The sequence below is a fragment of the Serinus canaria genome, chromosome 22, assembly GCF_022539315.1.
Source record: "Serinus canaria isolate serCan28SL12 chromosome 22, serCan2020, whole genome shotgun sequence".
Lineage (NCBI taxonomy): Eukaryota > Metazoa > Chordata > Aves > Passeriformes > Fringillidae > Serinus > Serinus canaria.
In genome coordinates this window covers 1571434-1583843 of record NC_066335.1, presented here as the reverse complement: position 1 = coordinate 1583843, position 12410 = coordinate 1571434, and the positions used below count along the sequence as shown (strand labels likewise).

Genomic DNA, 12410 nt, shown 5'->3' with positions numbered 1-12410 from the left:
ACAGTGAGAGCACTGGGTATCTCAGGGGAGCAAACTGTAATACACAAAATTTATACATCACATAAATATGTTAATACACATCACGTCTCAAAGATTTTATCTGGTTCTCACATTTAAGACAGCACTAACTGAATAGAAGTTAGTACTCCAAAGCACAAAAACTGTGCAACTGTTAACACTGGAAAATAAAATCTTCCTGCAGAAAATTATGTGGGTATGCTATATGGCAATCACATGCAGATAAAAAGGTGTGCTCTCTCTGAAAAAGTTAAGACATTGTGTAGTGAAAAAGATGTATTTAAGATGAGGCACAGCACTAGCAAAGTAAGAAATAGTTATGGACTAGCCAACAAGACATTTGGAGTGGAATAAGCAGGACATTTTTAAATTTAAGGACTGACATTCTACAAAGATCAAAGATGACATTCTCATCAAACAAGTAGCCAGTGCAATAATAGTTTGCTTTTAAGTGGCACTCGGTCAATTAAAAAGAGTGAAAAGGACAGCCTAATTTAACATTAAGTGCTGGGTATCATTATCTAGCAAATTCTTTCTAATCCATTTAAATCCTAGATTTAAATCCTGTGATTTACAGTTTCCATAGCAAAGATGTACACAAAATTTCATTTAAAAATACAATACAAATATGCTAAAATCACACTGTATGAAGTTCCAGTGAGGGATTTCAAACACAGCTTTTCAGAATCTATTCTGCAGGTACATATGTGCACACTGTTAATTATTGCACGGAAGCATATGCCAGAAGAACTTCAAGCACCTTTACTCTGCCTAAGCCAAAGCTGTATCCAGTTTCTTGCAGGAATCAGGTTTGTTTATTCTACTGTAATACAGAAACTGAAAATGTGAAAGCTCTGCCTGAACAGACACAGCACACACAGCACACTTCCAGTCTCAGGTATGGTCCTTAAAGCACCCACGAGATGGAAACAATCTGAACACCTGGGAAATTCGCTGTTTCAAAATGAAGCCACCCAAGAGGAATGAAAGCCTGACACTCTTCATTTAGAATATTTCTATTTCTATTAGCCTTTGGGTAAATCCCAAATGATGCTGAAGTAGAAATCACCTGCCCATCAAACTACTTCAGTTTGGAATAAGTTCACAGGATTCATTAATTGAAGGATTGCAGTTTTTTCCTTTTGAGAAATAGAGAATAAGACAACTGTAGATAGTTATGCCAAGCATAAAAATCATTAATATCCAAGTGGGAGGGGCAGGCTGGCATCTTCACTGCCCACAGGCAGTATCTTTCCAGCCACAGTCACCACAGCAACATGAGCTGAAATCAGCTATGCAGGGATTCCCATCCTCTTTGAACAGACAGAGGGGATCAAACTGTTCTCCTCCTGTTCACGACTGGACTCTAGGAGTCAGACAGCTAGCTGCTTCCAGTCAGGATCAGGTTTACTGGGGAAAAAACCCTTGTGTCTGAAGGGTCAATCAGTGCTTCAATTTCTTTGGAATCAAGATTTCAGGAATTACTTTTACCTTCTGCCTTTTGAAAGGAAAGCTTTAACACTCATGCAATTTTTCAGGGGAAAAATAAAATTATTTCACATATCCTCTCCAGGAAGTGCATGAACAATTTATTTCATCCAAGAGAGTTTTGTAGACAGTCAATAGCCTAAGACAGTAGTTTTTTTCTGTTTTAGAAAGTATTTGTGCATACTCTGCTCACCCCCACAGTTCTTCAAATCTGGATGCCCACATGTAACACTGTCTAGGTTTGGAGGAACCAGATCAAAGACTGTCCTTCACAGCTTCAATGTTTCCTGTATTTACCACCCTGGCAAGCTGCAAGCAAACACTTTACCACATTTAAAAAAACCTCAAAACACCTACAGTTTGGGGGAAGGCTCTACTAGAATTCAGAATGTTTTAGAGTAATTAATTAAATTGGAACAATTTTGAATGTGGAGATCAGGCCACTCTTCCAAAGCTTCTGTGTGAGACTGTTATGCTAAGTATGGAGAGATTTCTCTGCTGCTGTGTTTGTTCAGCAAAGAACATCCTGGCAAGTGAAAAATGCAAGCACACAATGAAAGATTAGTGAAAACAAGACTGGAAACAGGCAGCTCAGTTTCATACTGCAAATTTTTGGCAGCCATTCAACTCCTTCTGCTGTTTTGCTTGCAAGCACATCTATCTGTGTGATGTCACCAGATTCAGTGAGGGAGGGAGCCAGAACAAATTGGACTGACAGTGTCTTACAGCCTGCCAGCCTCTCTGCACATGTTGTTACTATACAAAGGGTTTCTAGAAACCAAATGTGCCTTAAAGATTCTCAGACTGTGTGCTCTCCTAAAGGCAAATACAGAGAAGAGCTGAAGGAAAAACCTGTGTGCAGTAATGTTACCATCTCGTTTTTGGTGAACCCATCTGCTTTGCAGTCTTCTGAATTTAGGAAAAGTGAGGCCTCAGAACTCACAGTCAAGTGTGCAGCCACAATGTCACAATGGTCACTTGCCAGTAATGTTAAAGCACTTCACAGATGTTTTAGTGCCATCTGAGGCTCACTAGATAGCAGGACAGTCTTTGTCCCCTCTTCTGGTGTCATTGTGGTTGGAATCGAGTGGGTATAGAATTTAAATCAGCAGAAAAGAAACACAAACACTCACACCAACTTTTTTTTTTTTTTTTTGCTTTGCTCTTTAAGATCCCCTGAATGTGAGCCCCCTAGAAGCAAGGGTAGATGGTTTCTGAGAATTCACACGGGATAATGCTTTTTTGTGTGTCTGTTTTTAAGCAAGTGACAAATCATTGCTCCTCACTTCAAATAGCCCATTCTGTTGCAAAGGTCTTCCTCAAAAGCTGTAGCTCCTGGCAAGAGCAGATGAACCAGAAAAGACAGAGGGAAAGTACAACCTACACCACAGGGAAAAGAATTATTTTAAACATGAGGAAACATGTTTCAGTGAGCACAGCATCACAAAGCCTGGATTCCAGGCTTTTGGATCAGTTCCATGCCTCAGTAAAACCAGAACCAATGAATTTCATATCGTAAAAGTCATTTTACAAATCGTGCAGGCTTCTTTGCTGTATATAGAGAAAACTGCAGAATTTAGGAAATACTATTAAATAATATCAACTTGTAGCAGCAATGGTTGGTAACTAATCCCTCTTCTATAGAAGTTACCAAATCACAACTCCTAATGTTACCTCCAGACAGTATAGTGAAAGAAAAAAATAAAAAAACTGAGAATAAAAAAAGAAATCCTTTAAAATACTGTTTTTACTCAAGAAAACAATGCTAAATATATTTTAATACACCCAAGAAAAGCTATTACCATAGCACACACTGGTATGCTTGTCTGTGTAAATGGATATTGTCTCCAATACACTTGTAAGGAAGAAGCATATTTATATGGCAGAATGATGGCCTAAAACATGAGACTACATTAAAAGAAATGTAAGGGAGAAAAGACAAAATAGCATACAGAAGAAAGGAACAAGCATGAAATACACACCTCTTCTTAAGAGAAACACAGAGTAATTTAAATAAAAAAATTAAAGAATATTTAAAATAAGTGCTGCTGTTTGAGGAAGGACTAATACAAAGAGAGAAATTTTTTCAGAGAGAAAATCTGAAATGCTGCTACAAGAGTAGAGTCAAGTGCAAAGGGCAATAGCTTGGATATTAATGAGGTACATACTGACTGAATTTTCTGCAGTGATTATTGATATCTGGAAATCAGTGCAAAAAATAATGTGAATAGTATCTGGGGCTGACACTCAAACTAAAGAAATTATCTCACTATCAGATATGCACATGGGAAAAACTTCACAGAATGTCAACTGAAAATGCTTAGACAGTCAACTGCTAAATAACCTTCCTAGAATGAACAAGTTCTCTAATCAGAGGATTAAAACTACTCAAGATTTGTTAGTCACAATCAGAATCACATGCCAAGACTTCCTGACTGCAAACTCAGGCAGTGAGGGGAGAGAGAGGCTCAGATTTCCTTCTCTGCAGCATAAAGAAACTCGCTTCACTTGACACTGATTCAGGAACCTAGCAGTTCAAGTTACTGAAGTTATATCCTGTAAGCTCTCACCTACACTTGGTCCCAGCTTCATAAATTTTGAGAAAATACAGGATGCTGTCTTGGGAGTGACAGATGATTATATTACTCTATTTTAGATCAAAAGGTATTTCTAAGAAGTCACAGACTTCCACAGCTGCAAAAGAAAAAGACACCACTCGAATCAAGAGCAAGCTGAAATCTTAATTCCTCTCACTGCAAAAAACCTGGCATTTACAATTCTTAGATGGTCACAAAAAATAAAGAATTTCAACACTGACTTTGATTTCTAGAAATAACAAGTTACTTTGGGGATAAGATTTTTGTTAAAACCTAAGTAATGTCTAATGTCTGTGCACAGAGGTAATTATTCTGTCTTTACATACAGTACACTGCTTTACTGCAAGATTAGCAGCATCCCTAAAAGAATGGAAAATACTTCAGGTAGAAAATGAAAAAAAGGATTTAACAGAATGCAGGGCCCCCCATAAACATGATATCAGAGAAGACACAAAAGGAGCTGTCAATGAGCCTTGCATGCACATTAAAGATCTCTCCCTGATTCCAGGACACCCACACAAGTTCAACTGTGACACCAAATCCTACTCAGGTTTTTAAACTTTACCACCTTGAGCACAAAATGGAGAGAACACTGTTAAAAAGATTTCCTCCACAGCAGTACCCACTGACACAGATGAAGACATTTAAGTTATCTGATGTCTTCCCAGAGTGACAAGCTCTGCCTCCAAGTTATCCTGACTCTGGACACTGCCTGCACCACTCCTGGTACCTCTCAGCCCCAATGCACACTGAATTCTTCAGTTCACAACACCCCTTCACAGGTGCCCATGGCAATAGTCTTTAGGAGCTGCTTAGATTTGCTCAATTACTACAAGTACTTCACCTGTTCACTAATTGAGTGAATAAAGTTCAAGGTAATTTTTTAACACTTGGGTTTCCAGGGGTACACAGTGTACAGATGGAGGCCATCTGTTATCAACCACAAGGGTTTTTTAGACACAACTACAGACTGCTCTTCCCCAGACCCAGCTGGAAGAGAGTGACTCCTAATCCTCCTCCAGCTGAGAGCCTCAGCTTGAACAGTGCCCTTGGAGAGATGGGTGAGCTCTCAATATGTAATTACAGTGTTCTAGCTGCAGATCATTTATGTACTCCACCCCACATAAATCAATCCAAAAATAACCTCTTTACAGCAATTGGACAGTTGTTTCATTTAAGACATGGAATTAGCAATTACTAACTTAAACAGGCACAAAACAGCACTAGTTATTGCATGCTTAAAGGCCTTCAAAACAACTATGATGCCCTCATATGAACTTTCTAAAAAGATACAAAAAGTTTGGCTTCATGGGAGTTTATGAGTGCACCCTGGGCTCTAGAACTACTCTTGGGAGGAAGGAAGGCCTGAAGGATGCTGCATGGATAACAGTCCACAGTTAAACTGATTGATCAGCACCAACAGATATAAATAGCAACACAAAACTAGGAAATAGACACAACATAAGGAACATGCAAGTGAGCAGCACAGGGAATCTGCTTTAAATCTTTTCAGCCACAGAAATTCCTCTCAATTTTTTTCAGGAAGCACTTCCTGAATTTTGGCTTTAAACTCTCACCTATACTGCAGGATAATACCAAGATAATTTACTTAAAGGTTGCTGCAGCCACAGACAGTTTGAACTGACATAAAAGACAGTTTCAAGGACAGTGCAAATGGCTATCAAATATACCACCTGTATTTTCCTTCTAACTGAGGAAGAAACAGTCCTACTGTTGTCCTGAGATCAAATTTCAGATGCTCTGGGAACTTCTAACACACAGAACAACTATTTCCATTTCTCCTTCAGTTAGCTGATATGTTATTGCTGGGTTTTTTTTTTAATAATAATGATTTTACAAAGATTCTTTCTGTAACAAGTGTCAACAAAACAAAAGCAGAGCAAGCTATCTTTAAGGAATCCACCCTTAAGACCTGCAGCTTACTAGAGCTTAAGTTCCTCACCATGGTGTACCAGGAAAGAGCTCCTTGCTCTTCAACATTATTAAATCTTACAGTGTTGTAGCAGTCTCTCAAGGCAATTATTGCATTGTAGTAATATTGCATTAACTACTGAACAGTTGTGCTGGCTTTGGCTGAGTTCCTGTTAATTCTTCCCCTAGTAGCTGGTGTGGTGCTGTGTTTTTTAGGATGAGAACACTTTGGATAACTCACTGATGTTTCAGCTGGGCCAAGTAGGGTTTACACCAGAGTCAAGGACTTTTTAGCTTCTCACCCCACCTGCAGTGAGCAGGCTGGCAGGCACAGGATGCTGGGGTGGCACACAGCTGGAACAGCTGTCCCAGCCTAGCCAAAGAGCTCTTCTAGACCAGATGGTGCCATGCTCAGGACAGAAACTGGGGAGAAGCTCTCTGGGGGCTGCTGCTCAGGGACTGTCAGGCAGGTGGGAGGTTGAACTTTTATGTTCATGTTACTGCCAAGGCTCTTCTAAGAATTAAGGTAAACACGGTCACAATACTCCCAAAGAATCTGTACCAAGTATATTCCATTAAAGAGAAATAAAAAAAGAAGAGAAAAAAAAAATCCCTTAGCACTCTCAAGAACCCAGGAAATCAAGAAAATCACTATAGCAGAGTATGGCATCTCCACCTGCAAAAAGGGGTTGAGATTTAACAGGAAGCAGTAGAGTGAAGGTCATTGCACTGTCTGCATGGAAAAAAAGCAACCAACCAAGAACAAAACAAAACCAAAAAATAAAGTGTCTTAAAAATCTTGGAGAACAGGAACTCTGAGCCACCACCAACGTGCCAGTCAATTAAAGCTGGCAGAACCTACATGTTTTAACATTTTATATTCAAAATTACCTCAGACTAGCATCAAACTCTGCCTGAGTTACCCAGCACAGAGATGGTACATGAAGAGCAGACACCCAGGGTTAAACACAGACACACACAGACACAAAAACTCTGAAGAATTTATTGAAAGAATACCTTGCAAAATTTATATTTTTCCAGGGGGACAAAAAACAAATCCCAGACTAAATTCAGTATTTATAGTAGCTCATACTACCGTTCACCACTCTGATTTGTAACATTTTAGGAACAGCACAGGGAACAATTAATCTCAAAGAATATCAAGCTGCTCCTGAGTTTCAGAACATCTCAAGAAGACTGAGTAGGCTGTGAAACAAACTGTGTTAATAACATGCACAGCCACTATTACCCACTCTCAACCCAGTCACCTCATGTGCCAGGGTTGTTTATATCCATTTTTCATAACATTTTACAGCTATACTGATTTCATTGTGGATAAAGTTGGGGATTTACACAGGAAACATTTGTAGACAGAACACTGGAATTTTCAGCACAGTAATACTTCCTACATTGTGCCAGCCCACAGCACAACACACTGACAAGTTAACTACTGTGTCCACAGTAAAGCTCCCACAGTTAAATTAGAACTTCAGAAAAACTTTACTGGTGATAAAGCAGCTGTGCAGATTTTATTTTCTTTATAAAGAAGTCTCCTACAGCAGTTTTAAATCTCCAAATCCTAATAGATCACTAAAGAATCTCTCACTAGAGAGTGAAGCTGACTTCAAAAACCATGAGTAGGACACACCCAAAGAATTCATCCCTGAACAGGATATTTATAACAACCAAAAATGTCCCATTCTGCTGAAAAATGAATCTTTTTAGGATAAAAAAAGAATAATTTTCACATTCTAGATGTCCTAGAGACAAGTAGCACAAATATATGAACCACTGACAAATTGATCTTCAGTAAACAAAGACAAGCTTCTGATCTACTCTGCATTCACAGTAACAGAAGGAATAAAAAGATACTGACTGGGTATGAATTTCACTCCAACACCTTCATCTTGAGGTTAGAGGGGAGGATCAATGACCTTAGGAATGCATAAGTATGGCAGAAAGGAGGGGAAAACCACAAAAAATAAGAGAAAGCAACAGAAAAATTGTTTTTTATAAAGAACATGTATTTAAAATGGGGGAGAGAGGAGGGGGCAGAGGGAACAGAAGTCCCTGAGTGCTCCTACCAGGATCTCCATGCTCTCTAGATCACAGAATGGTTTGGGTGGGCAAGGACCTTAAAAATCTTCCACTAGACCAGGTTTCTTCCTATTTCACAACAAAGAGGTTCTGGAACAGAAAGTTCTTAGCCCATTATAAAGAAAGCCTCTAAGACAGCATTAGGTGGCAATTTCTTATCAGCCCCTCACTACATTACCTGAATTCCAAGAGAAAGAAGAAATGGCAGTCAAATAAAAATGTGAAAGCAAGAGATCATCTCAGTTTCATTTGCAAATCCATCTCACCTTCCAGAGAGGAGCTGACTTGCTGTGTTTTGCTGACACACCTACAGTAAGCCTGTTACCATACCTCCAGATCCACTGCACAGAAGCAGTGGAATTGTAAATCCCCCCAGTAGCCCATCTGCAATTTTCTGATCCAAAGTACAAATTACAGTCCATTTCCTCTCATGTTTAGAAAACTGGATACAACGGGATCCTAAACACAGTAATAACTTCAAACATAACAGAGTCAAGATTATTGGCCTCAAATTGCAACTTTGTATTGACACATTGCATTGACCACAAGAAAACAACCACACAAAAACTGTCTTACCTTATCCTTTTCATGGGGAAGGAGACACACTGGAGGGAGACAGGAAAGAGACTCAAAACTCTCCTTCCCATCAGCATTAGTGGTTGCTTTAGTGTTGAGTTGGTACAGAGGTCCATCCTTAAGGAGCCTACCATGGCCAACAGCACGTTTGACAGCTAATCGTAATTGCTGGTGAAAAATGGAGGCGGCGCTGCCTCCAAATAATGCAGCCACATCTTTCTGACCTTTCAGAAAGCGCTCGATGTTCTTCAGGGATGAGCCACTAGACTCAGCCAAGCCCTCAATTGCCCGTTTAATAAGTTTATTCCAGTCCACATTTGGTTTACCATCCAACTTGCCATGGTTCCGAGGCTTGGGAAGTGCTATTCTCCCAGGATTATCAGGATCCTTGTAGGAGTTGAGACCCTTGTTGGAGACTTTTAAAATAGTTCCATCTTTAACACTCAACTCTAACTGTTCCAGAACAGTTTTGCGGTCCAAACCGTGCGAAGATGACACTGCATTGCATATCCTCTCCTCTGAAGGTCGCTGTTTTTGCTTCTTTACCTTTTTGATTGCCTCCAAAATCCACTCTGTGTACAGCGGGTTGGCGAGTTTTACCATGGTGAAGGATTCTGTATATCCATAGAGTCGTTATCCTTTGTCCTGATGCTGAACGAGTTTCAAATGATGAGAAAACAGATCCTCGAATGATGGGAACCAGCTAACCATAGCATACACGTTTTCTGTTCTGAATTAATCCTTCTTTCTCAAACATTATTTGTTTTCACGCTGAAGAGAAGAGAACAAAACAATTAGAAACTTCTATAGTCTTTCCAATAAATCCCATAACACCTTCGCAGAAAGGTTTTATACAAATATATGAAGATTTCAGCATTATCTCACCTGAGCTTCTGGTCTCACAACCAAAAGAGCTCTAATGTTAGGCCTAGAAGAAAATAAGAGAGACATTTAAAAAAAACAGTTTTGAAGAAAAGAAAAAATAAGTAGCAGACAATGTTAATTTGTTAAACACACAGCAGAGTTTTAAGCCACTACATTTCTGAAATACCGAAGCAACACTTCAGATTTTATCTTCACTACTAATATAAAAATACTTTAGCACTACAATTACCCCATCCAACCTAGAGAAAAGTGTCCTTTCCATTTTGATCCATTAGTCTATACCAAGATTTGTACCACTGCTGAGCACAACATAAATTAATATTTGGGGAAAAAAAGAAAACCACAACAAACATCTTAAAAGAGCAGCAGCTCTCTTAATTTCTACACATGGAAGACACTGCCTGAAACTTTGACAGAAAATAGGAATAACTAAGACTCTTGAGCAAACAGCAAGAAACTTTCAGAGCACTTTCAGGAGTGTAATCATGGGTTTCCCATCTGTGAAGAAAAGCTATGACAGTTCTTCCATAAAGGAAAAAAGTGAATAAACACAGCTGGAGATTGCAATTAAAATGCTCTATTTTAGAGGGCACAGAAAAAATACATGATAATTTTCAGTATTGATGAGGCCCAGTGAAAACACCTGAGGACAAAATAACAGGTGACCATACACAGCATAGAAGGAATGCTTATGACACTGCTCATTAATGATGCTGGTGAAAGGGAATGAGGCTCTACTTTAGAGCCTTTAGTTAGTTATCGTTAAAATAGCTTTTTCTGGGTGTGATAACTGTCTGTTGTGCTGAAGTTCTACTTCAGGAGTACATTAACCAAGGATCTGTAAAATGTTTATGACAAGAAATAATGATTTTCTACAAGGGAAGTTTTAGACAAGAGCTAGGCTGACAACACAGTTATCGTGTTCTGCTTTCTAGTAAGTACTGAAGAATTTATCAACACACGGAACACATTTGCATACAAACATCAGACTCAATAGCAGAGCTCCACATGGCCAGTACTGGAAAGACTCTGAACGACTGCTTAAACCAGGAAAGATGCAGTGTTTGCCTAGAGTTCTTTTATTCTGCGAACAACAGATGCCAAGGGAAATACGGTCCCGGACACCTGCCCTCCTCGCAAAACGGAGATGCGCTCCCGCGGTGCCCCTGCCCCTGGATCCCGAGGCCCGAAGGATTCCGTCCCCTTTCCCAAGGCGAGCTCCGTGCGCAGGGCGTTATGCAACCGTCCAGCCAGGCTGGGGCGACACCGGGACGGTCCCAGCGCCGGTGGGTCACTCTCTCGCTGGCCCTCTGGGTGACAAGCGACCCCTGCACCTGCTACCGCTCGTCCCCATCCCTACCGTGGGTAGGTCCCGCACTAGGCGCCCCAAGGAGCGCACTGCCTCAGCACAGACCCTCGCACCGGCGAATTCGGGAAAAGCGGGGCGCAGGCCGCAGCCGCGGCAGACAGCCGGGCCGCACGCTGCTCTCCGTCCTCCCGGACACGGGCAGTGCGGCCCGGCCAGCTCCTCGCACGGGTACGGCCAGGCCCGCGCCCGCCTCAGCCGCGTTCTCCCGCGCCAGACACTGATCGGAGCTCAGCTCGCGGACCCCCGTCCGCTTCGCCCGCCTCACCCGTGCCGTGCCGTGGCCGCCACCTCCCCGAGGCGTGGGCCTGGCGAGCGCCGCGGGAGCGGACGGCGGGGCCGGGCCTGGCGCAGAGCGGCGGCGGGGCCGGAACAGGCCGCGAGCCTGGAGCGCCCAACTGGGCCTTCCCCTTCCCCAGGCCACGGAGCTCGCCAACCGCCTGTCCCCGACTTCCTCGGCATCAACCACCCGAGCCGGCGCGGCTCCGCCAGCGTTACTTACCGAGGGCCGCGAGCGCCGGGTCCCGGGAGGTGAAGGCCGGACGGCAGCGAAGCCCGAAACTGACACGGCGGCCATCTTGGGCCCGGCGCGCTGCGGCGGGGGGCGGGGGGGCGCGAGGTGGAACAGCCCGCGGGGGGAGGGGGGTGGCGAGGCCACGGAACAGCGCGGCGGGGAGCAGGCGGCCGCCAGGGGGCGCTGTGGGGCAGCAGCTGCGGCGGGGAGGGCGGGGCCGCGCTGGGAGCGCGCGGGGCGGGGCGGGGCGGGGCGGGGCGTGAGGGGAGCGGCCGGGCCGTGAGGGGCCGTGAGGGGACGTGAGGGGAGGCGGATAGCAGCGCTTAAAAAGATTTACCCGCTGTAAAAAATGCCTATTTTATGATCGGCTTTTCGCAAATATTACAATGAGTATTATATGTGTTGTGTTAGGAAGTGATGCTGTGTTAATTCTCTTAAGTAGTGTGGTAAATATAGTTTAAGGTTGTAACAAAATGTTAAAATAGAAACTATGCTATGTAAGATACTTTTTTTTTTCTAAAGAAAGGACTCGCACTGAGATAGCAGTCACAGGACACCTAAATCTTTCAGAGAAAGAGAATTTATTGCTCCATTATCAGGAGAAAGGAACTTCTTCCCTGCCTTGCTGGGGCAGGATGATACCGTTGGGATTATGAGGAAGAAGTTGATACTGACCAGACAGAATCCTGTGTTTAAATGGAATTTATGCATCATGGATGAGGTGTATGAATATGCAACAGGTTATTGTTTTTAAGGGTTAATCCTCTGTTAACGTGGCTCCTTTCTCGGGCTTATGCTGCCCAGAAAAAGGTACCCGGACTGTCTCTAACTCTTTGTTTATATTGTCTCATATTGTCCTCATTCAAATTGTCCAAATTATTATTACTCTAATTGTACTACTATTTTTATAAGCATTTTATTACTATTAAACTTTTAA

The 12410-nt window shown here is 42.2% G+C and overlaps 1 protein-coding gene across 1 annotated transcript in view; it reads right to left on the bottom strand.

Moving 5' to 3' along the window:
* Positions 1-11586, bottom strand: part of KAT6A (lysine acetyltransferase 6A) — a 30154-nt gene extending 18568 nt beyond the window's left edge. The window contains exons 1-3 of the mRNA XM_009097676.4: positions 11462-11586; positions 9594-9636; positions 8709-9479 (exon numbers count right to left, since the gene is read on the bottom strand). Coding sequence (XP_009095924.3) covers positions 8709-9311 — 603 coding nt within the window. The 5' untranslated portion in view covers positions 9312-9479; positions 9594-9636; positions 11462-11586. The remainder of the gene's footprint in view (positions 1-8708; positions 9480-9593; positions 9637-11461) is intronic.
* Positions 11587-12410: the final 824 nt, after the last annotated feature.